Here is a 25738-nt window from a genome sequence, read left to right as displayed (position 1 = left end):
AGAGACCCAAAATTCTCTCTTACAGGCTTCATCACGCATGAAGAAGTTCGCGGATAAGAAAAGAAGAGCTCCTCCCATTTTTTCCCCTGGAGACAAGGTATGGCTCTCCGCTAAATATGTCCGCTTCCGTGTCCCTAGCTACAAGTTGGGACCACGCTATCTTGGTCCTTTCAAAATTTTGTGCCAGATTAATCCTGTCTCTTACAAACTTCTTCTTCCTCCTTCTCTTCGTATTCCTAATGCCTTTCACGTTTCTCTTCTTAAACCACTTATCATCAACCGTTTCTCTCCCAAATCTGTTCCTCCCACTCCTGTTTCCGGCTCCTCGGACATCTTCTCCGTCAAAGAGATTCTGGCATCCAAAAAGGTCAGAGGGAAAACCTTTTTTTTAGTGGATTGGGAGGGTTGTGGTCCAGAAGAGAGATCCTGGGAACCTGAGGACAATATCCTAGACAAAAGTCTGCTCCTCAGGTTCTCAGGCTCTAAGAAGAGGGGGAGACCCAAGGGGGGGGGTACTGTTACGCCGAGCGCTCCGGGTCCCCGCTCCTCCCCGGAGCGCTCGCTACACTCTCCTCACTGCAGCGCTCCGGTCAGATCCACTGACCCGGGGCGCTGCGATACCGCCTCCAGCCGGGATGCGATTCGCGATGCGGGTAGCGCCCGCTCGCGATGCGCACCCCGGCTCCCGTACCTGACTCGCTCTCCGTCGGTCCTGTCCCGGCGCGCGCGGCCCCGCTCCTTAGGGCGCGCGCGCCGGGTCTTTGCGATTTAAAGGGCCACTGCGCCGCTGATTGGCGCAGTGGTTCCAATTAGTCTGATCACCTGTGCACTTCCCTATATCACCTCACTTCCCCTGCACTTCCTTGCCGGATCTTGTTGCCATCGTGCCAGTGAAAGCGTTTCCTTGTGTGTTCCTAGCCTGTGTTCCAGACCTCCTGCCGTTGCCCCTGACTACGATCCTTGCTGCCTGCCCCGACCTTCTGCTACGTCCGACCTTGCTTCTGTCTACTCCCTTGTACCGCGCCTATCTTCAGCAGCCAGAGAGGTGAGCCGTTGCTAGTGGATACGACCTGGTCACTACCGCCGCAGCAAGACCATCCCGCTTTGCGGCGGGCTCTGGTGAAAACCAGTAGTGACTTAGAACCGATCCACTAGCACGGTCCACGCCAATCCCTCTCCGGCACAGAGGATCCACTACCTGCCAGCCGGCATCGTGACAAGGAGGTGAGCTCAATACCCGTTTTCAACTTATCAGCAAAGACATTATCTTCTTATGAACTGAGTGTTCTCTCAAAAGGGCTCACCTTTGCACCTTCCTGTCGTTTCAACTTATTCAACACCCTGTTGGACATTAACAAGCTAGTGAGAGACATTACGATTAAGAAGCACTTTCACAATATGTCTGATAGTCATGTCAATGCCGATATAAGTAGTGATTTGAATACAAGTAATTTGCATGAAAATGTGGCTATGTCTGATAATTACATTACAGATACTAGTACGTTCCCTCCTAGGTCTAATACCAACCAACATGTATACACTTTCAGTGATCAATGTATTGCTTCTGAGTTACAACAACTGTATAATATGTCTCATACTGATGGGGTACCAGAATTTATTGTTTCTAACCCGGATTTCTATCCGATTATGTCGAGGACCCCCGTCCTTGACCACTTCCAAGAGGTGGTGGAACGGGAGTTGTTGATGTTATCGAAAAAGAAAAATTGCAAATCAGCTGGCAATCTATCCCCCCAAGAGAAGATAGCTCTTGACCATCTCAGCAAGTCGGACGATATTATCGTCCGGCAGGCTGACAAAGGGGGGGCGGTTGTAGTCCTTGACAAAGGACTTTACCGTAAACTGAATATGATCATGTTACGTGATACTATCACCTACAAAACATTATCCGGTGACCCTACCTGTTCCTTTAGACCCATTCTGGACAACCTTGTGGATCTTGGGGTAGCCAATGGTTTTATTGATCAGCGTCAAGCTGAGTATATCAAAATCAAACATCCGGTTATTGCTATATTCCATTCGCTCCCCAAGGTCCACAAGGGTGTATTTCCCCCACCCATGAGACCAATTGTGGCAGGGATATCTTCCCTGAATGAAAGAATGTGCTCATGGGTCGATAATCTGCTCCAACCACTGATCGGTCAAATTCCGGGCTATATTAAAGACACCGGACACATTTTGACTATGTGTGAGGGTATAACCTGGCAAGATAATTATATATGGATAACTGCTGATGTCACCTCCCTTTATTCAGTTATACCTCACACATTAGTTAGACCAGCATTGGACTGGTTTTTGAAAACATATTCGCGGTATTCGGCTGATTTATGCGAATATGTTATCTTAGTGGTGGAGTTTTTACTAACACATAACTTTTTCAAATTTGACCAACATTTTTTTCTGCAAACGACCGGAGCGTCGATGGGGGCGAAGTTCTCCCCCTCTCTCGCCAACATTTACATGTGTTGGTGGGAGAGGGAGACCATCTTCGCCCCCAGCAATCCTTACTCTTCATCCATTTTATTTTACGGCCGCTACATCGACGACCTCATATTTATATGGGATTCGGATGTGGCGGCCGTGGAACTATTTTCAGATTACTTAAATGATAACGCTCTTAACCTCAAATTTACTGTATCATCTTATGTCCCCACTGTCTCCTTCCTGGACCTGTATCTGACTGGTGATATTATTACCGGAAAGATTGTGACGTCCACATATAGGAAGGAGACCAATGTGAACTCCATCCTACGAGCCGATTCGTGTCATCCCACCCACGTGACCAAAAATTTACCCGTGGGTGAGATGATACGTGCTAGACGTAATTGTTCTAGACAGGAGGACTTCGATCGTGAGATCGGAGTTATCTCATCTCGGTTGAGATCAAGAGGCTACCACGATCGGCACATTCAACGGGCGATAAATATAGCCCGCGACCGTGATCGCCCAAGACTTCTGTCTGGTGGGAAGAGATTGCCTTGTCCCACCAGCGATAACGATGTGGTGATGCAAAGACATCACCCCATTACGTTTGTGACCCAATATAGTGATGACTTCCATGCTATCCGCAATATAGTGCAAAAATACATTCCCATGATTTCAGGTGATCCGTCTTTTTCTGAAATATTCAGTGGCGGTTTCAGATGTATATCTAAGAAAGCCAAAACTATATCTAATAAAGTGTCTCCTAGTCTCTTTTTGAACACTAGGAGTCACAAGACGAATTGGTTGCAACACCAAGGCTCGTTCAGATGTGGTCATGGCAGATGCACTTGCTGTTCTGTTATGCTCAACAGCACGAGCTTTGTGTCAGCATCCAATGGTGAACAATTCAACATGACACAATTTGTTAACTGTAATACACACCATGTCGTTTATCTCATCACGTGCCGGGAGTGTAACATCCAATATGTGGGGTGCACGACGGGTGCCCTGAAAGTGAGAGTTCGGAGGCACCTGTCGGACATCCCCCACTTTAACTCCCGGCACGTTTCTATGGTGAGTCGACATTGTGCAGAGAAACATTCTGGGTCAACTCGCAGCGTATATGTTCAGGGCATAGAAAAAGTTACCATGCCTTTGCGCGGCGGAGACCATAGAAAAAAGTTACTTGACCGTGAGGTGTTTTGGATTTTAAAACTTGATACTAGGTCTCCGAGGGGTCTGAACAAAAGGCAAGACACCATGTTGTATTATTAGATTTGTACTTAATGAAATATACGTAGTGTTAGTTAGTCTCATTTTTTTGAACTTTTTATTTGATGTCTTGCCCTTGTTCCTATCCCCTCATTGAACCCATATGTATAGGGACGGTATAGCTTAATATATAATACAGCTATCTCATATACTCCCTTCTATATATTAAATCTAATAATTCAGTTCTTTATAGTCTGTAGTCCTTCTGTCCCACCAGTTGATATTTTCCTTAGTTCTATTTCTACCACAATATATGTTCTTTATTTTCATATTATAATCGTATCATATCCAACTATATGTGGTTTTATAGACTTTGGATGAGTGGCTCTCACCTTTTCCTCCATAACGTCTCTCTATAGAACCTAGATATCTTCCCATGGATTGTCCCACATCCGTCTATACAGATTGTTAGCATTTATATTATAATTTATATTAGCTTATGATTATTTTTTGCATTTATTTATTTATTGTTTTCGGATGTGGGATTTATCCAGGAGATTAGTTCTTAATCTATATAAAATAATTTTTAAGTACTCTTACTAGTTTATTTATACCAAGTCCTTCCTTTCCTTTAACATATTAACATTATTTGCTATACTTGAAGTGACTTGGCCTGATATCTTAAAAATAATGATGGTATTGGTTCTATACTGTGTACAACATTGATAAACTTGAGCACACATAGGGTGTGACTGACAATATATATTACCATGTATTTTTAGATTACTGATTTATTACTATGTTTTCTATACATGTCGGTCAGTCTTTATCCCTAGAAACTTTGATTGTATATATTCTTTTCTGTCTATGACATTTCACAGTTAATTTTATTTGTGAGCTACATATATATCTTTTATAGTGTTCTTTTTTTGTCTAGTGTGAACGCAGACGTCGGTCTGGCCCTTGTGTGTGGTTGTGCGCCGCCCCGTCCCACTCAGGTGTTTTCACCTGGTGGGGGGGGGGGCGGTGCTACCCACTATAAGAGCCAGATTGATCCGAGTATACCTTTGTATGACTAAGGCGACTAAGGTTGCTGAAACGCGTCACTCTACTCCATGATCCGTGTTGCTGTTTGCTGTGTGTATCTACAATAAATTTCTTCTTGCATCGTGCTTTGTGCTGGACATTGTTCTACTTTTCTATTGTTCGTCCTCGTGGTGTCCGCACGAGTCCGTGCACTGAGGCGGCGGTGGAGAGCTGGACGATCTTTCTATTCCTATTTCATTATTGTTATTACTTTTCTTCAATAGACATAGATTTAACATAAAAACTATAGCCTATGGTGCAAAAAATAAACCCTAACACAGCTCCATAGGTGAAATACAGACTGATGTCTGAGCGTTGAATGTGTATTATCCTGTACTACGGAGCGGTGAGCATACAAGTATCTCCTGCTGCCTTCTTCTATTATAAACTGTTGCTTTCAACTAACTGCTAATAACGATACAATTCTTATTTTATGCCGGCTACATCTTTCAATATTGTTGCAAAGTGACAGTCATTTTCATTTTGAGCTAACAAGCATAAACTATTTTCATCACTGCACTTTATCCTATAGACTGTTGCCAGCAAATTCATCCTATTGTTGCCACAGGATACAACAGTCTGACTGTCATTCAGTGATATTAATCTACCAGTGGAGTCTATGCAATTATTTTACAGCTTATGAACATTTTGGATGGCTCTATTAACCCACTAATTGTTTTTATGCATATGTGCAATACTACTAGAAATTATATGGTGGTTTCAACAGACTTTTTAATTTCGTATAATTAATATATATATTACTTATATTATTTTTATCTAGTGAATATTATTTTACCTCATCCAGTGATTACCGTGACTTTACAAGGGCCCTGTAGGTCATTGGGATCACTGTATATACATATTATTAATAAATCAAATTTATACTACTTTATATGTGTCCATAAATCCTTGACCTTGAGCCCCAATATTCTTTCCTTTTAATTTCACAATCCTTTGATACACCGTGGGTATAGGTGTATCTTTTGGGCAGACCAGGTCTATTTTGGTCGCGATTTGAACAAGAGCCACTCCACATTTTTCTCCACTACTATAAATATATATAGTTAATTAAATCGCACGGTCAATGGCGTACGCGCAAAAAAATTCCAAGGTCCAAAATAGCGTATTTTTGGTCACTTTTTATATCATGAAAAAATGAATAAAAAGTGATCAAAAAGTCTGATCAATACAAAAATGGTACCGATAAAAACTTCAGAACAAGGTGCAAAAAATGAGTCCTCATACCCACCCATACGCAGAAAAATAAAAAAGTTATAGGGGTTAGAAGATTAGAATTTTTAACAATTTTCCTGCATGTAGTTATGATTTTCCTGCATGTAGTTTGATTTTTTCCGAAGTACGACAATATCCAACCTATATAAATAGGGTATCATTTTAACCGGATGGACCTACAGAATAAAGATAAGGTGTTATTTTTACCGGAAAATGCACTGCGTAGAAACGGAAGGCCTCAAAATTTACAAAATTACATTTTTTCTTAAATTTAATTTTTTTTCCGTTTGGCCGTGGATTTTTGGGTAAAATGACTAATGTCACTGCAAAGTAGAATTGGTGGCGCAAAAAATAAGCCATCATATGGAATTTTATGTGCAAAATTGAAAGCGTTATGATTTTTAGAAGGTGATGAGGAAAAAATGAAACTGCAAAAATGGAAAAACCCTGCGTCTTTAAGGGGTTAAATTGTATCTGAAAGATCTCACAGAGCACAGAAGACTGCACAATTCAAATGATGGACATTCTTCATTGTTACTTATTCTTTATTTATTACTAATAAGTCTTGAGCCATAATGCATTGTGTGGGAGCAGAAGGGAAAAAAAACAACAGCAGTAGAAGATCAAGGAATGGATTACACTATGAACTAAAATGCTCCTGAGATGAGAGGGAAGCCTTGATTTATCTTTAAGGGTCCATGCAGACCCTCTGGAGAATGGACACAGATTACAGGTATATGGTCACTCCCCCCCCCCCCTTGCATATTGCAGTGGCAATGCTCTGTCCCCACTTCATGTGTTTCATCACTATTACTAGAGACTTTTTCCCCTAACAACAGGCAGTGGACAGCATATTGTAGGTAAGTGAGACATCTAGTGGACAAGCCTTTAGAGCTCTGGAGAATAATGGTGGGTTTGATACTGAGGTTTGGAAAAAAGTGTGGCAGTGGCACATATCTTTAATAAAGCAACAAAAAAGTATTAGTAAAAGGTTATATTTTATTGTTTGAGCACTGATTTGTGAAATTAGTGTTTGCACTTCTGCACTCCAATGGTGCCTAAGTGGTATGGTTACAGTGAGTAAACTCATAAGGGACAAGCACTGCAGAATCACTGGTATGTGGTTTGCCATTGGTAGTCATATATGCCTTAAAACATCTAATGGTTTGACCAACAGGATAACTTTAGATCTTTGTAGCTGCATCTCAAGCAGGGTAGAGCTATGATGGGGTCAAGTTCTCTTTTGCTATATGGCAAGAATTCATGTTAAAAACGAGTTACTACTGTTTCCCTTTTCGATAAAGATGGTGTGATTGTATTTACAGTTATATTTGGTGTTAAGGTGGCATAGGAGACTTCTATTTTTTATAGTAATGAGCAAGATAAATAATTTCTTTTTATTAGGTTTTACATCTTACCCTGAATTCCTTTAAACAAAATGTTACATCAGAAGAGTCAATGTTAATTTGGAAGTCATTAAATTCATCAGGACCTAAGTGAATTTCAGTTTGCATACACTTTGATAAGCCTGCAAAAAATATAAAAATATTAATATTTTAGTAGAGGAACAGATAAATACACAAAAAAAAATCATCATGCAACTTTGTTTCAAATAGTCATTTTAAGTATAAATTAGTAAAAAAAAAAAAAAAAAAACATGTACCTTAAAGATTCCTGGCTACTAAAGTACCCCCTGGCTAGGACATTTGTTCTACATTCTTGGCAGGAAAAGGTTAATATGTAACTAAAATATTGATTAAAAAAAAGCAAGCTTACATATCTACTTGTAAGGTCTCTTTATCAGGTATGGTTCCCCATCATTTCTATTCACTGGATAATACTCCAGAAATATTTTACCTTTAACATTGAGGGAAGATTCATCTTGCTATAGATTTTCCCTGCAGTGGCCATTGAAACAAATGACTGTCTACATCATACACAGATTAGCCAGGTCCAACAGAGCAAGAGCTTTTCTTTCTTAGCACTTCTCTGGCTCATAATAGAGACAATACTCAAGTGGGAAACCTCCCTATTTAATGCACAGATCTGTAGGATTGCTTTACTAACATTACATTTAAAATATGTTTTTTTTTTTTTTTGCTGTGAAGGTGTTAGCCCTGACATCAGAATTGGGAGGGGAAGGGGACATTTTTCTCCTCTTTTTTTCTGTACTGTTAATTTTTCTAATTTTGTTTGTCCTATAAAACTTGAATAAAAATCATTTAAAATAAAATATGTTTTAGTGTCCCTAAGAAGGAATACTAGTTATGACTGTTGTCAAATAACCTTTTAAATATAAAATATTATGTTATGAATCAGGGTAAATTAAATGATAAGGGACATTGTGCCCTCAGCTATATATCATACAACATTATGCTTATGGCAACAAGAAACACAAAACCAAAAACAATTTAATGCTTTAAAAAGTATCTTCAATGTTAGTAACATGCTCTGCTCTGCAGTATATGCTTGATTCTTTTCCGTTTCAGCTGACATCAATAGAACAGTGTTATTTTTGCTTCACTCATGTTAATTTACAGATTTCAGAGAGAGACCTTGGTCGTGTTTTGACTCTTAGTATGTTCTAGTATTTTGTGGAGCAGGAGCTCCACCTATGGTACAATTATTATTCACATAAGGGTCCAAAAAATAAAACTTTCTAATATAGTTATGTTTAACTTTAATACAGTCATTCTATAATTGTATACAATTACTCCTTATACAAAGTTTGTTTATAAATGAAGAATTTACACCTAATGATATATGACAAGCTGTTAAGTGGCAGAAGGCAGCAAAACCTATTGCTACTATTGCAGAAAAAGAGCTACTTCAATAGAATCATAAAATGTAGTGTATCATTTAAGGGGGACTCCATTGAAAATTTTTTTTTTTAAATTAACTGATGCCAGAAAGTTAAACAGATTCGTAATTTACTTCTATTTGAAAATACTAATCCTTCCAGTACTTATCAGCTGCTGTATACTACAGAGGAAGTTCTTTCCTTTTCTGTCTGACCACAGTGCTCTCTATTGACACTTCTGTCCATGTCAGGAACTGTCCAGAGAAGGAAAGGTTTGCTATGGGCATTTGCTCCTACGATAGACAGTTCCTAAAATGGACAGAGGTGTCAAAAAGAAAAGAACTTCCTGTGGAACAAATAGCAGCTGATAAGTACTGGAAGGATTAAGATTTTTAAAAATAAGTCATCTACAAATCTGTTTAACTTTTTTGGCATCAGTTGATTTAAAAAAAAAAAAAAAAAAAAGGTTTTCCAGCAGAGGCTGCTAAAGGCAGTCAGCTCACCCGGTCCTCCACACGGCCAAGAGCCTCCAATAGTATCAGTAGAAAGCCAGTGGTAAAAGTAACTTCACCTTTATTTCATCCAAATTAAAACCTCGACATGGAATGGTCTCAGGAACATCAGTAGTGAGATAAAACTCAGAAAACGCTCGGCATGACGTGTTTCAGGGCATGTGACCTTTCATCAGATGCATGATAGGTAGTGGAGAGGTGTGGGATTATATAGGGCTAAAAGGAACATGTGTGGTTAAACTAAAGGTTTAACCCTTAAAGGTTCCAAAGCCTAATCCCCGTATGCACTGAAAATCATGGCTAAAGCATGACAGTGTGCTCCATAACGGAGCTAGATAATACAAGCTCAATAGTGAAAAGAAACAAAAACAAAAAAAGCATGATATAACACATAGTAACTTATACATCTAATAATGCAAAATAACATCAGATCTTAGACGTATGCAAGGTGTAAATCCCAAAAACTACTCTTTTATGTAAAATTTTAATGCGGTCACCACCTCTTTCTGGTTGCTGAACTTCTTCAATACCATAAAATTGAAATTGAAATGTCACCTAAGTGTACAATTCTAAAATGCTTCAAAACATTGGAAGAATTGGTATTCAGTGGGGCAAAAAAGTATTTAGTCAGCCACCAATTGTACAAGTTCTCCCATTTAAAAAGATGAGAAAGGCCTGTAATTTTCACCACAAAATCACATTGTCTGATTTTTTTAAGAATGTATTTGCAAATTATGGTGGAAAATATGTATTTGGTCAATAACAAAAGTTAATCTCAATACTTTGTTATATACCCTTTGTTGGCAATGACAGAGGTCAAATGTTTTCTGTAAGTCTTCACAAGGTTTTCACACACTGTTGCTGTTATTTTGGCCCAATACTCCATGCAGATCTCCTCTAGAGCAGTGATGTTTGGGGCTGTCGCTGGGCAACACAGACTTTCAACTCCCTCCAAAGGTTTTCTATGGGGTTGAGATCTGGAGACTGGCTAGGCCACTCCAGGACCTTGAAATTCTTCTTACGAACCCACTCCTTTGTTGCCTGGGTGGTGTGTTTGGGATCATTGTCATGCTGAAAGACCTGTACTGGCTTAAGCAGGGGGACATGTCTGGCACTGCATGATTAGAGTCCCTGGCGGCATAGTGTGTTACTGATGGTAGCCTGTTACTTTGGTCCCAGCTATCTGCAGGTCATTCACTAGGTCCCCCCGTGTGGTTCTGGGATTTTTGCTCACCGTTCTTGTGATCATTTTGACACCATGGGGTGAGATCTTGCATGGAGCCCAAGATCGAGGGAGATTATCAGTGGTCTTGTATGTCTTCTATTTTCTAATAATTGCTCCCACAGTTGATTTCTTCACACCAAGCTGCTTGCTTATTGCAGATTCAGTCTTCCCAGCCTGGTGCAGGTCTACAATTTTGTTTCGGGTGTCCTTCGACAGCTCTTTGGTTTTGGCCATAGGGGAGTTTGGAGCGTAACTGTTTGAGGTTGTGGACAGGTGTCTTGTATAGTAATAACAAGTTCAAACAGGTGCCATTAGTAATGAGTGGAGGACAGAGGAGACTCTTAAGGAAAAAGTTACAGGTCTGTGAGAGCCAGAAATCTTGCTTGTTTGTAGGTGACCAAATACTTATTTTCCACCATAATTTGCAAATACATTCTTTAATAATCAGACAATGTGATTTTATGGATTTGTTTTCTCATTACGTCTCTCATAGTTAAGGTATACCTATGATTAAAATTACAGGCCTCTCATTTTTTTAAGTGAGAGAACTTGCACAATTGGTGGCTGACTAAATACATTTTTGCCCCACTGTATGCTGTACTGTGTAGACCTCTCAAGTGTTTGTCTTGCAGATGCTGCAGTGATTGTTTTTTGCTGGGAGAAGTCATCATGGTGGTCTGAGCCAGAAGGAGAACAAATGGAAATACGATTCTGTATTATGGTGGGTGGTGATTCTGGGGTCTGTATTATGGTGGGTGGTGATTCTGGGGTCTGTATTATGGTGCCGACTGATTCTGGGGTCTTCATTATGGTGCGGACTGATTCTGGGGTCTTCATGGAAAAAATGAAGAGACTAAGATGTTTGTCTTGCAGATGCTGCAGTGATTGGTTTTTGCTGGAAGAAATCATCATGGTGGTCTGAGCCAGAAGGAGAACAAATGGAAAGAGGATTCTGTATTATGGTGGGTGGTGATTCTGGGGTCTGTATTATGGTGGGTGGTGATTCTGGGGTCTGTATTATGGAGGGGTCTAATTCTGGGGTCGGTAATATGGTGGGTGGTGATTCTGGGGTCTGTATAATGGTGGGGTCTGATTCTGGGGTGTTTATTATGGTGCAGACTGATTCTGAGGTCTGTATTATGGAGATGTCTGATTCTGGGGTTTGTATTATGGTGGGTGGGAATTCTGGGGTCTGTTTTATGGTGGGGTCTGATTCTGGGGTCTGTATTATGGTGGGGTCTGATTCTGGGGTCTGTGTTATGGTGCGGACTGATTCTGGGGTCTGCATTATGGTGCGGACTGATTCTTGGGTCTGTATTATGGTGGGGTCTGATTCTGGGGTCTGTATTATGGTGGGGACTGATTCTGGGGTCTGTATTATGGTGGGGTCTGATTCTGGGGTCTGTATTATGGTGCGGACTGATTCTGGGATCTGTATTATGGTGCGGACTGATTCTGGGGTCTGTATTATAGTGGGGACTGATTCTGGGGTCTCTATTATGGAGGGGTCTGTATTATGGTGTCGACTGATTCTGGGGTCTGTATTATGGTGTCGACTGATTCTGGGGTCTTCATTATGGTGCGGACTGATTCTGGGGTCTTCATGGAAAAAATTAAGAGACTAAGACTAAGTTTGTCTTGCAGATGCTGCAGTGATTGTTTTTTGCTGGAAGAAGTCATCATGGTGGTCTGAGCCAGAAGGAGAACAAATGGAAAGAGGATTCTGTATTATGGTGGGTGGTGATTCTGGGGTCTTTATTATGGTGGGGTCTTATTTAGGGGTCTGTATTATAGTGGGGACTGATTCTGGGGGTTTGTATTATAGTGGGGACTCATTCTGGGGGCCTGTATTATGGTGGATGGTGATTATGGGGTCTGTATTATGAAGGGGTCTAATTCTGGGGTCTGTAATATGGTGGGTGGGGATTCTGGGGTCTGTATAATGGTGGGGTCTGATTCTGGGGTGTTTATTATGGTGCAGACTGATTCTGAGGTCTGTATTATGGAGAGGTCTAATTCTGGGGTTTGTATTATGGTGGGTGGGGATTCTGGGGTCTGTATTATGGTGGGGTCTGATTCTGGGGTCTGTAATATGGTGGGGTCTGATTCTGGGGTCTGTGTTATGGTGCGGACTGATTCTGGGGTCTGCATTATGGGGCGGACTGATTCTTGGGTCTGTATTATGGTGGGGTCCGATTCTGGGGTCTGTATTATGGTGGGGACTGATTCTGGGGTCTGTATTATGGTGGGGTCTGATTCTGGGGTCTGTATTATGGTGGGGTCTGATTCTGGGGTCTGTATTATGGTGCGGACTGATTCTGGGGTCTGTATTATGGTGCGGACTGATTCTGGGGTCTGCATTATGGTGGATGGTGATTCTGGGGTCTTTATTATGGAGGGGTCTGATTCTGGGGTCTCTATTATGGAGGGGTCTGATTCTGGGGTCTGTATTATGGTGCGGACTGATTCTGGGGTCTTCATTATGGTGCGGACTGATTCTGGGGTCTTCATGGAAAAAATGAAGAGACTAAGATGTTTGTCTTGCAGATGCTGCAGTGATTGGTTTTTGCTGGACGAAGTCATCATGGTGGTCTGAGCCAGAAGGAGAACAAATGGAAAGAGGATTCTGTATTATGGTGGGTGGTGATTCTGGGGTCTGTATTATGGTGGGTGGTGATTCTGGGGTCTGTATAATGGTGGGGTCTGATTCTGGGGACTGTATTATGGTGCGGACTGATTCTGGGATCTGTATTATGGTGCGGACTGATTCTGGGGTCTGTATTATAGTGGGGACTGATTCTGGGGTCTGTATTATGGTGGATGGTGATTCTGGGGTCTGTGTTATGGAGGGGTCTGATTCTGGGGTCTCTATTATGGAGGGGTCTGATTCTGGGGTCTCTATTATGGAGGGGTCTGTATTATGGTGTCGACTGATTCTGGGGTCTGTATTATGGTGTCGACTGATTCTGGGGTCTTCATTATGGTGCGGACTGATTCTGGGGTCTTCATGGAAAAAATTAAGAGACTAAGACTAAGTTTGTCTTGCAGATGCTGCAGTGATTGTTTTTTGCTGGAAGAAGTCATCATGGTGGTCTGAGCCAGAAGGAGAACAAATGGAAAGAGGATTCTGTATTATGGTGGGTGGTGATTCTGGGGTCTTTATTATGGTGGGGTCTTATTTAGGGGTCTGTATTATAGTGGGGACTGATTCTGGGGGTTTGTATTATAGTGGGGACTCATTCTGGGGGCCTGTATTATGGTGGATGGTGATTATGGGGTCTGTATTATGAAGGGGTCTAATTCTGGGGTCTGTAATATGGTGGGTGGGGATTCTGGGGTCTGTATAATGGTGGGGTCTGATTCTGGGGTGTTTATTATGGTGCAGACTGATTCTGAGGTCTGTATTATGGAGAGGTCTAATTCTGGGGTTTGTATTATGGTGGGTGGGGATTCTGGGGTCTGTATTATGGTGGGGTCTGATTCTGGGGTCTGTAATATGGTGGGGTCTGATTCTGGGGTCTGTGTTATGGTGCGGACTGATTCTGGGGTCTGCATTATGGGGCGGACTGATTCTTGGGTCTGTATTATGGTGGGGTCCGATTCTGGGGTCTGTATTATGGTGGGGACTGATTCTGGGGTCTGTATTATGGTGGGGTCTGATTCTGGGGTCTGTATTATGGTGGGGTCTGATTCTGGGGTCTGTATTATGGTGCGGACTGATTCTGGGGTCTGTATTATGGTGCGGACTGATTCTGGGGTCTGCATTATGGTGGATGGTGATTCTGGGGTCTTTATTATGGAGGGGTCTGATTCTGGGGTCTCTATTATGGAGGGGTCTGATTCTGGGGTCTGTATTATGGTGCGGACTGATTCTGGGGTCTTCATTATGGTGCGGACTGATTCTGGGGTCTTCATGGAAAAAATGAAGAGACTAAGATGTTTGTCTTGCAGATGCTGCAGTGATTGGTTTTTGCTGGACGAAGTCATCATGGTGGTCTGAGCCAGAAGGAGAACAAATGGAAAGAGGATTCTGTATTATGGTGGGTGGTGATTCTGGGGTCTGTATTATGGTGGGTGGTGATTCTGGGGTCTGTATAATGGTGGGGTCTGATTCTGGGGTGTTTATTATGGTGCAGACTGATTCTGGGGTCTGTATTATGGTGCGGACTGATTCTGGGGTCTGTATTATAGAGGGGACTGATTCTGGGGTCTGTATTATGCTGGATGGTGATTCTGGGGTCTGTATTATGGAGGGGTCCAATTCTGGGGTCTGTATTATGGTGGGTGGTGATTCTGGGGTCTGTATAATGGTGGGGTCTGATTCTGGGGTGTTTATTATGGTGCGGGCTGATTCTGAGGTCTGTAGTATGGAGGGGTCTGATTCTGGGGTCTCTATTATGGTGGGGTCTGGTTCTGGGGTCTGTATTATGGTGCAGACTGATTCTGGGGTCTGTATAATGGTGCGGACTGATTCTGGGGTCTGTATTATAGAGGGGACTGATTCTGGGGTCTGTATTATGCTGGATGGTGATTCTGGGGTCTGTATTATGGAGGGGTCCAATTCTGGGGTCTGTATTATGGTGGGTGGTGATTCTGGGGTCTGTATAATGGTGGGGTCTGATTCTGGGGTGTTTATTATGGTGCGGGCTGATTCTGAGGTCTGTTTTATGGAGGGGTCTGATTCTGGGGTCTCTATTATGGTGGGGTCTGATTCTGGGGTCTGTTTTATGGTGCGGACTGATTCTGGGGTCTTCATTATGGTGCGGACTGATTCTGGGGTCTTCATTATGGTGCGGACTGATTCTGGGGTCTGTATAATGGTGGGGTCTGATTCTGGGGTCTGTATTATGGTGCAGACTGATTCTGGGATCTCTATTATGGAGGTATTATGGAGGGGTCTGATTCTGGGGTCTCTATTATGGAGAGGTCTAATTCTGGGGTCTGTATTATGGTGGGTGGTGATTCTGGGGTCTGTATTATGGAGGGGTCTAATTCTGGGGTCTGTTTTTTGGTGGGTGGTGATTCTGGGGTCTGTATTATGGTGGGGTCTGATTCTGGGGTCTGTATTATGGTGCCGACTGATTCTGGGGTCTTCATTATGGTGCGGACTGATTGTGGGGTCTGTATAATGGTGGGGTTTTATTCTGTGGTCTGTATTATGGTGGGGTCTGATTCTGGGGTCTGTATTATGGTGCGGACTGATTCTGGGGTCTGTATTATGTAGGGGTTACATTCTGGGGTCTCTATTATGGAGGGGTCTGATTCTGGGGTCTGTATTATGGTGGGTGGGGATTCTGGGGTCTGTATTATGGTGGAGTCTGATTCTGGGGTCTGTACTATGGTGGGATCAGATTCTGGGGTCTGTATTATGGTGGGGTCTCATTCTGGGGTCTGCATTATGGTGGGTGGTGATTCTGGGGTCTGTATTATGGTGGGTGGAGAATCTGGGGCCTGTATTATGGTGGGTGGTGATTCTGGGGTCTGTATTATGATGGGTGGTGATTCTGGGGTCTGTATTATGGTGGAGTCTGATTCTGGGGTCTGTACTATGGTGGGATCAGATTCTGGAGTCTGTATTATGGTGGGGTCTCATTTACACATTTTCATTTACACATCCGACTTTACCGAAAAGTCAACAAACACCTGTGAGGTGTTAAGGCTCACTGTACCCCTTGTTACGTGCCATGAGGGGTATAGTTTCCAAAATAGTATGCCATGTGTTGTTTTTTTTGCTGTTATGGCACCATAGGGGCTTTCTAAATGTGACATGCTCCCCACCATTTCAGCAAAATTCACTTTCCAAAATCCCATTGTCGCTCCTTCTATTCTGAGCCCTCTTGTGCACCCCCAGAGCACTTTACGTTCACATATGAAGTATTCCCTTACTCGAGAGAAATTAAGTTACACATTTTGAGGGGCATTTTCTCCTTTTACCCCTTGTAAAAATTTTAAAACTGGGTCTACCATGTTAGTTTAAAAAAATTGAGATTTTGAATTTTCTCCTTCACTTTGCTGCTATTCCTATGAAACACCTAAAGGGTTAACAAACTTTCTAAATGTCATTTTGAATACCTTGAGGGGTACAGTTTTTATAATGGTGTCATTTATGGGGTATTTCTAATATGAAGGCCCCTCAAATCCACTTCAAAACTCAACTGGTCCCTGAAAAATTCCGGTTTTGAAATTTTTTTGAAAAATTAGAAAATTGCTGCTGAACTTTGAAGCCCTCTGATGTCTTCCAAAAGTAAAAACATGTCAACTTTATAATGCAAACATAAAGTAGGCATATTGTATATGCGAATCAATATATAATTTATTTGGTATGTCTATTTTCCTTGCAAGTAGAGAGGTTCATAGTTAAAAAAAAAAAAATGCAAAATTTTCAAGTTGTTCATGAAATTTTAGAATTTTTCACCAAGAAATGATGCAAGTATCGATGAAAATTTACCATTATGTTAAAAGTAGAATATGTTCCGAAAATTCTCTGAATCAAATTCATAAGTAAAGGCATCCCAGGAGTTATTAATGCTTAACCCCTTAAGGACGCAGCCCATTTGGGCCTTAAGGACGCAGACAATTTTATTTTTACGTTTTCGTTTTTTCCTCCTCGCCTTCAAAAAATCATAACTCTTTTATATTTTCATCCACAGACTAGTATGAGGGCTTGTTTTTTGCGCTACCAGTTGTCCGTTGTAATGCCATCACTCACTTTACCATAAAATGTATGGCGCAACCAAAAAAATACTATTTGTGTGGGGAAATTAAAAAGAAAACCTCAATTTTGCTAATTTTGGAAGGTTTCATTTTCACACCGTACAATTTACGGTAAAAATGACATGTGTTATTTATTCTTTGGGTCAATACAATTTAAATGATACCCATGATAACATACTTTTCTATTACTGTTGCGCTTAAAAAAAAATCACAAACTTTTTAACCAAATTAGTGCATTTAAATACCCCTATTTTGAAGACCTATAACTTTTTCATTTTTCCGTATAAGCGGCGGTATGAGGGATCATTTTTTGCGCCGTGATCTGTACTTTTTATTTATATTTATAATATATATATTTGCTTATATAAAACTTTTAATACATTTTTTATAAATTCTTTTGGGCATAAAATGTTATAAAAAAGCAGCTATTTTGGACTTTTTTTTTTTTACGTTCACGCCGTTCACCGTACGGTATCATTAACATTTTATTTTAATAGTTCAGATATTTACGCATGCGGCAATACCAAATATGTATATAAAATATTTTATTAACACTTTTTGGGGGTGAAATAGGGAAAATGGGACAATTTACGTTTTTATTGGAGGAGGGGGTTTTTCACATTTTTTTACTTTATTTTTTTACTTTTATTTTTACACTTTAATAGTCCCCATAGAGATTTGATTGCTAATCCTGTTCAGTGCTATGTATAGGACATAGCACTGATCAGGGTTATCGGTCATCTTCTGCTCTGGTCTGCGGGAAGGCAGATCAGAGCAGAAGAATCCCGGAAGACAGCGGAAGCAGGTGAGGGGACCTCCGGCTGCCGTGCAGGACTATCGGATCGCTGCAGCAGCGCTGCAGGCGATTCGATCATCCATTTTAGTATCTGCAATGCTGCAGATGCCGTGATCTGTATTGATCACGGCATCTGAGGGGTTAATGGCGGACATCCGTGGGATCGCGGTTGTCCGCCATTACCGGCGGGTCCCTGGCTGCGATCAATAGCCGGGACATGCCGCGCATGATCCGGGCATCGCTCCGATGCCCGCGGTTATGCTTAGGACGGAAATGTACGTCCGGGTGCGTTAAGTACCACGTCACCAGGACGTACATTTAGGTCGTTCATTGTTAAGGGGTTAAAGTGACAGTGGTCAGATGTGCAAAAAAAATGCTCTGGTCCTTAAGGTGAAAATGGGCTTGGTCCTTAAGGGGTTAAAGTCTCAAGGGCCTAGATACTGTTAACCCCTTAAGGACCCAGCCATTTTACACCTTAGGACCCGGCCATTTTTTACACATCTGACCACTGTCACTTTAAACATTAATAACTCTGGAATGCTTTTAGTTATCATTCTGATTCCGAGATTGTTTTTTCGTGACATATTCTACTTTGGTAACTTGCATCCTTTCTTGGTAAAAAATCCCAAAATTTGATGAAAAATGTGAAAATTTAGCATTTTTCTAACTTTGAAGCTCTCTGCTTGTAATGAAAATGGATATTCCAAATATTATTTTATTTTATTCACATATACAATATGTCTACTTTATATATACATCATAAAATTGATGAGTTTTTACTTTTGGAAGACATCAGAGGGCTTCAAAGTTCAGTAGCAATTTTTAAATTTTTCACAAAATTTCCAAAATCACAATTTTTCAGGGACCAGTTCAGGTTTGAAGTGGATTTGAAGGGTCTTCATCTTAGAAATACCCCACAAATGACCCCATTATAAAAACTGCACCCCCCAAAGTATTCAAAATGACATTCAGTCAGCATTTTAACCCTTTAAGTGTTTCACAGGAATAGCAGCAAAGTGAAGGAGAAAATTCACAATCTTCATTTTTTACACTCGCATGTTCTTGTAGACCCAATTTTTGAATTTTTACAAGGGGTAAAAGGAGAAAATGTATACTTCTATTTGTAGCCCAATTTCTCTCGAGTAAGCACATACCTCATATGTCTATGTAAAGTATTTGGCGGGCACAGTAGAGGGCTCAGAAGGGAAGGAGCGACAAGGGGATTTTGGAGCGTACGTTTTTCTGAAATGGTTTTTGGGGGGCATGTTGCATTTAGGAAGCCCCTATGGTGCCAGAACAGCAAAAAAAAAAAAACACACATGGCATACCATATTGGAAACTATACCCCTTGAGGAACGTAACAAGGAATAAAGTGAGCCTTAATACCCCAATGGGCAGGGCGCTTACCCTACATGGCCCCCCTCGGCGTTTGCCCTGGATCCCTGCTGAAGGATTTCATCAGGGATCCGCTTCCGATCTCCGCCGGGTGAGCGGCGGAGACCAGGAAAAGACATGACGTATGCATACGTCATGGGTCGTTAAGACCCAGGGTGTGATGACGTATGCATACGTCATGGGTCCTTAAGAGGTTAAAAGCTAGGCAAAAGTACTCACCGGCTGGTGTTGTACACAAATACTTTTCTAAGCGTACTGTAGCACATTGTTCTGCCATTATAAGTGCATACCACATACATACATCTAAGTGCTGTACCATTTTGTTCCTGATAAAGTCTTAAGAGCCTAGTTACTGTAAAAGGCCAGCCAAAAGTACACACCTGCTGCTGTTCCAGACAAATACTGTTTTAAGCGTAGTGAAGCGTATTGCACTCCCCTCATATATGCACTAAGTATGTCAGGCAGAGAAGTGCTAGGACGTGCACAGAGGAGTGGCAGAGGCCTACATTCATCAGGCGCAGGCAGAGATCGCAACAGCGGTTGTGTCTCGACCAGCAACCCATCTGTCTTCATCGATTGGTTAACACAGTCATCCACTTCATCACAATTGACATCTGATTCCCCCAGTCAACAGTTGGTGGTTCCTCAAGACACAACCCTCAGTTGGCATGGCCCGGGAGCAGTCCTTGTCCTCCCATTGCCACTGTCCTATGCTGTTCCCTCCCCAACGGAAGTATATTATGCTGTGGGTTCAGCTCCACTATTCAGTGAGGACGATCTAATAGAGGACAGTCAGCTGCTACTGCCCATCCAAGAAGTGGAGGAGACATCTGCCACTTCCTCCGCTAGGCGGGCAAGTAGTGATGAGGAGAGTGATGTGGGAGGTGGTGTTGCCAGCGTTCAGGGTCCTGAAGCAGACACTGTTGAGGAACCTGAGGAGGACACCAGTGACGTGCAGACACTTGTTGATGATGATAAAGCCGATCGCAATTGGGAGCCAGGTGCAGAAGGGGCTTCATCATCATCAGGAGAAGAGGGTTGCAGGTTGTCCATGAGGCAGCAGTTGAGAAACAAAGTGGTATCATGGTTGGCAGTCAGCATGGTGGCAGAAGTGGAAATTCTGGATCTAAATGTGCCCGGGGAGACCACCTGCTTCGCGGCAGCCTACCTTCCCGGGAGGTGGTGGAACAAGGGTTTCTGGAGACGGTGGCAGTAGCAGTCAATTAGTGCTGACTGTTGGTGGGAAATCAGCCACTCGGCAGTGTGGCAGTTTGTCATCAAGCATCCAGAGGAGGTTAACAGCCACATGCAAGATGTGTCGGCAGAATGTGAAGCGTGGCCAGGGTCCCAATGTTGGCACCACGTGCCTGTGTCAACATGTGCTGCGCCAACATAAAGCGGCCTGGGAGAACCGTGGCTCTGATGTGGTGGTCCAGCCTGCTGCATCACCCAGTGGCATGCCACTCCATGTTTCAGCTAGCCAAGGCTCCACCACCTCAGCCGAAGGTGTCATACCCTCTTTCTGTCACTCCAGATGCTCCTGCTCCTCCTACTTTGTTAGTCATTCTGCCATCAATCCATTGGCGAAGCCATGTCCAATAGACAACAGTAAGCGCCCACTCATCCAACGGCGCAGAAGCCTAATGTGCTCCTGTCCATGTTGCTGGTGCAGCAGTCCCTCCCTTTTAAAGTGGGGGACTCTGCACCTTTCAGAGAACTGATGGCTTGTGCCGAGCCGAGGTGGAGAGTCCCAAGCCGTCATTACTTTGCGAAGAAGGCAGTACCCCTGCCCAATTTTGTGGAAGAGAAAGTGGGCCAGTCTTTGAGCCTATCGTTGTGTACCAAAGTGCACGGCAGCGCTGACATCTGTTGCTTTAACTATGGTCAGGGACAATACATGTCCTTTACGGACCACTGGGTGAATGTGGTTCCTGCACAGCCACAACAGCAACTTGGACAGGTCACGCCGCTTCCTCCTCCACGCTCTCAGGCTGTGACATTCACGCCTATTGCAGGCTGTGTCATTCAGCCACTATGCGGTCTCCTTATGCTGCCGCCAACACCAGGCTGTGTCATTCAGCCACAGCCTGGTGTTGGTGGCAGCATAAGGAGACCACATAGTGGCTGAATGACACAGCCTGCAATAGGCGTGAATGTCACAGCCTGAGAGCGTGGAGGAGGAAGCGGCTGCCTCCTCATGCTGCTGCCAACTCCAGGCTGTGTCATTCAGCCACTATATGGTCTCCTCATGCTGTCGCAAACTCCAGGCTGTGTCATTCAGCCACTATATGGTTTCCTCTTGCTTCCGCGAACTCCAGACTGTGTCATTCAGCCACTATATGGTCTCTTCCTGCTGCCACCAACTACAGGATATGCCATTCAGCCACTATACGGTCTCCTCATGCTGCCGCCAGCTTCAGGCTGGGTCATTCAGTCACTATGTGGTCTCCTCATGTTGCTTGTACATTACTTAAAAAATTTTAAGGTAGCACTAGATACCATAAAACTTCAATTTAAAAATTCATCTTTTTATCTTAGGGATTGTGAGGCCCTATGGTCTCCTCTTGCTGCCACCAACCCCAGGCTGTCTCATTCAGCCACCATATGTTCTCCTCATGCTGCCACCAAGTCCAGGCTGTGTCATTCAGCAACTACGTGGTCTTCTCATGCTGCCGCCAACTGCAGGCTGTGTCATTCAGCCACTATGTGGTCTCCTTATGCTGCTGCCAACTCCAGGCTGTGTCGTTTAGCCACTATGTGGTCTTCTCATGCTTCTGCCAACTCCAGGCTATGTCATTCAGCCACTATGTGGTCTCCTCATGCTGCCGCCACCTCCAGGCTATGTCATTCAGCCACTATATTGTCTCTTCTTGCTGCTGCTTACTCCGGGCTGTGCCATTCAGCCACTATATGGTCTCCTCTTGCTTCCGCCAACTCCAGACTGTGTCATTCAGCCACTATATGGACTCTTCTTGCTGCCACCAACTCCAGGCTGTGCCATTCAGCCACTATATGGTCTACTCATGCTGCCGCCAGCTTCAGGCTGGGTCATTCAGCCCCTATATGGTCTCCTCATGTTGCTTGTACATTACTTAAAAAATTTTAAGGTAGCACTAGCTACAATAAAACTTCAATATAAAAAAATCATCTTTTTATCTTAGGGATTGTGAGGCCCTATGGTCTCCTCATGTTGCTGCCAACTCCAGACTGTGTCATTCTGCCACTATATGGTCTCCTCATGCTGCTGGGACATTGCCTTAACATTTTTATGGTAGCACTAGCTACCATAAATCTTCAATTTAAATTAGAACATTCATCTTTTTATCTTAGGGATTGTGAGGCCCTATGGTCTTCTCATGCTGTCACTACCTCTAGGCTGTCTCATTCCACCACTATATGGTCTCCTCATGCTGCTGCCACCTCGAGGCTGTGTCATTCAGCCACCATATGTTCTCCTCATGCTGCTGCCAACTCCTGGCTGTGTCATTCAGCCACTATATGGTCTCCTCTTGCTTCTGCCAACTCAAGGCTGTGTAATTCAGCCACCATATGGTCTCTTCTTGCTTCCGCCAACTCCAGGCTGTGCTATTCAGCCACTATATGGTCTCATCATGCTGCTGCCAGCTCCAGGCTGTGTCATTCAGCCACTATATGGTCTCCTCATGCTTCTGGGACATTACATAAACATTTTCTTTTGTAGCACTAGCTACCATAATTCTTCAATTAAAATTTTTATCTTAGGGATTGTGAGGCCCTGTGGTCTCCTCATACTGCTGCCAACTCCAGGCGGTGTCATTCAGCCACTATATGGTCTCCTCATGCTGCTGGGACATTGCCTAAACATTTTTATGGTAGCACTAGCTACCATAAATCTTCAATTTAAATTTGAAAATTCATCTTTTAACCCCTTAAGGACCCAGCCAATTTTCACTGTAGGACCTGGCCATTTTTGCATATCTGCCCACTGTCACTTTAAGCATTAATAACTCTGGGATGCTTTTCATTCTGATTCCGAGAATGTTTTTTCGTGACATATTGTACTTTACGTTAGTGGTAAACTTCTATCAATACTTGCATCATTTCTTGGTGAAAAATTCCCCCAAAAAATGTAACTTTTTAATTAACACAAAATCACCACTGGGGTGCAAGATATACGCAATACTAAATGTATTAATAGAGAAGACGCGTATTTTGAATCAAGTACAGAATAATTTTATTAAACATATATGCAAAAAAGAACACATACATTTAAAATACACTTAAAAAACACTAAGCAAGAAAGGTAATCATAATCCAGTGTTACTGGACACATAAATACATATAAAGATAACAAAGTAGGGAAACAGAGATGGAGGCCAAATGCACCAATGTATAGCTTAGCCGAATAACAGCACTATAATATATATATATATATATATATATATATCTCTCGTATATACTCGAGTATAAGCCGACGCCCGAGTATAAGCCGAGACCCCTAATTTCAACCCAAAATCCCAGGAAAAGTTATTGACTCGAGTATAAGCCTAGGGTGGGAAATACATCATCCCACCCTGTCATTATCCAGACCCCCGTCATCATCCAGACCCGTCATTAACATCCTCATTATCATCACCGCCTGTCATCATCCAGACCCCCATCATCATCCCCTTGTCATCATCCCACACATCCCCCCTTCATCATTCCCTTGTCATCATCCCACACATCCCCCCTTCATCATCCCACACATCCCCCCTTCATCCTCCCCTTGTCATGATCCCACACATCCCCCCTTCATCATCCCACACACCCCCCTTCATCATCCCACACACCCCCCTTCATCATCCCCACCCCCCTTCATCATCCTCTTGTCATCATCCCACACCCCCCCTCCCCCTTCATCATCCTCTTCTCATCATCCGCCCTCAGTGGTCTTCAACCTGCGGACCTCCAGAGGTTTCAAAACTACAACTCCCAGCAAGCCCGGGCAGCCATCGGCTGTCCGGGCTTGCTGGGAGTTGTAGTTTTGTAACCTCCGGAGGTCCGCAGGTTGAAGACCACTGCGGCCTTCGACATCATCCAGCCCCCTCTCACCCCCTTTAGTTCTGAGTACTCACCTCCGCTCAGCGCTGGTCCGGTCCTGCAGGGCTGTCCGGAGAGGAGGTGGTCCGGTGGGATAGTGGTTCCAGGCTGCTATCTTCACCGGGGGCGCCTCTTCTCCACGCTTCCGGCCCAGAATAGAGGCCTTGCCTTGACAATGACGCAGAAGTACGTTGGCAATGAACGCACCTCTGCGTCATTGTCAAGGCAACGTGACTATTCTGAGGCCGGGCCCGAAGCGCTTAGAAGAGGCCTCCCCGGTGAAGATAGCAGCCCGGAACCACTGTCCCACCGGACCACCTCCTCACCGGACAGTCCTGCAGCACCGGACCAGCGCCGAGCGGAGGTGAGTACTCAGAACTAAAGGGGGGTGAGAGGGGGCTGGATGATGTCGAAGGCCGCAGTGGTCTTCAACCTGCGGACCTCCGGAGGTTTCAAAACTACAACTCCCAGCAAGCCCGGACAGCCGATGGCTGCCCGGGCTTGCTGGGAGTTGTAGTTTTGAAACCTCTGGAGGTCCGCAGGTTGAAGACCACTGCGGGTGGGGGAGTTCACTCGAGTATAAGCCGAGGGGGGGTGTTTTCAGCATGAAAAATCGTGCTGAAAAACTCGGCTTATACTCGAGTATATACGGTAATAAGAGTCCCAGGCTGAGAAGTAATAAGCCCAATACAATAGTAATAGAAAGACCCAATAGGGGAATCAATAATTACTCCTGGTAAAGGAGATAGTGGGACAATAAAAAAAGCTAATATTGAAAGGAGATGCAATAGTATGTTTACAAGGTAACTTTGCCTAGTGGCTGATAATCACAGGCCTCCAGCACCCGACATTTCGTCACCAGACTTCTTCCGGGGTGTAGACATAAGGGGTTGGGGCTCTCTCTTATATATTGCAAGCTCCAATAGCAATATGGAACGCATAATTGGCGGGGGTATGCCGCCAATAAGCCATCCCAAACCATGCATGCATAGTGCAGAGAAGGACCAATGAGGCGTCCACAAAGAAAATAAACAGGTGAAATCCCGTGCACCACGAGAGCTAAGCTAACCCGATGCACGGGAAATCCCGCGCATTGCGAGAGTATGGGCGCAATGTAAAAGTACACAGAGGATGTGATTGCAACATGCGAGGCGCAGATCGCGCACATCGCGAGAATACGCCACCATGTTGGCGGAGGCCAAATTACCTAATGAAACAAGAGTGTAAGGATAACTTATGTGCAAAGGGAAATAATAGAAAGA

At 43.3% G+C, this 25738-nt stretch overlaps 1 protein-coding gene across 1 annotated transcript in view; it reads right to left on the bottom strand.

Moving 5' to 3' along the window:
* The window catches only part of RAD9B (RAD9 checkpoint clamp component B), a 259479-nt gene that overhangs the window by 135332 nt on the left and 98409 nt on the right, over nucleotides 1-25738 (bottom strand). Inside the window, exon 9 of the mRNA XM_056518258.1 lies at nucleotides 7392-7501. Coding sequence (XP_056374233.1) covers nucleotides 7392-7501 — 110 coding nt within the window. The remainder of the gene's footprint in view (nucleotides 1-7391; nucleotides 7502-25738) is intronic.

This window comes from Hyla sarda, chromosome 1 (assembly GCF_029499605.1).
Source record: "Hyla sarda isolate aHylSar1 chromosome 1, aHylSar1.hap1, whole genome shotgun sequence".
Classification (NCBI taxonomy): Eukaryota; Metazoa; Chordata; class Amphibia; order Anura; family Hylidae; genus Hyla; species Hyla sarda.
The sequence above is the reverse complement of the archived record's forward strand: the minus strand, read 5'-3'. Positions and strand labels throughout refer to the sequence as shown.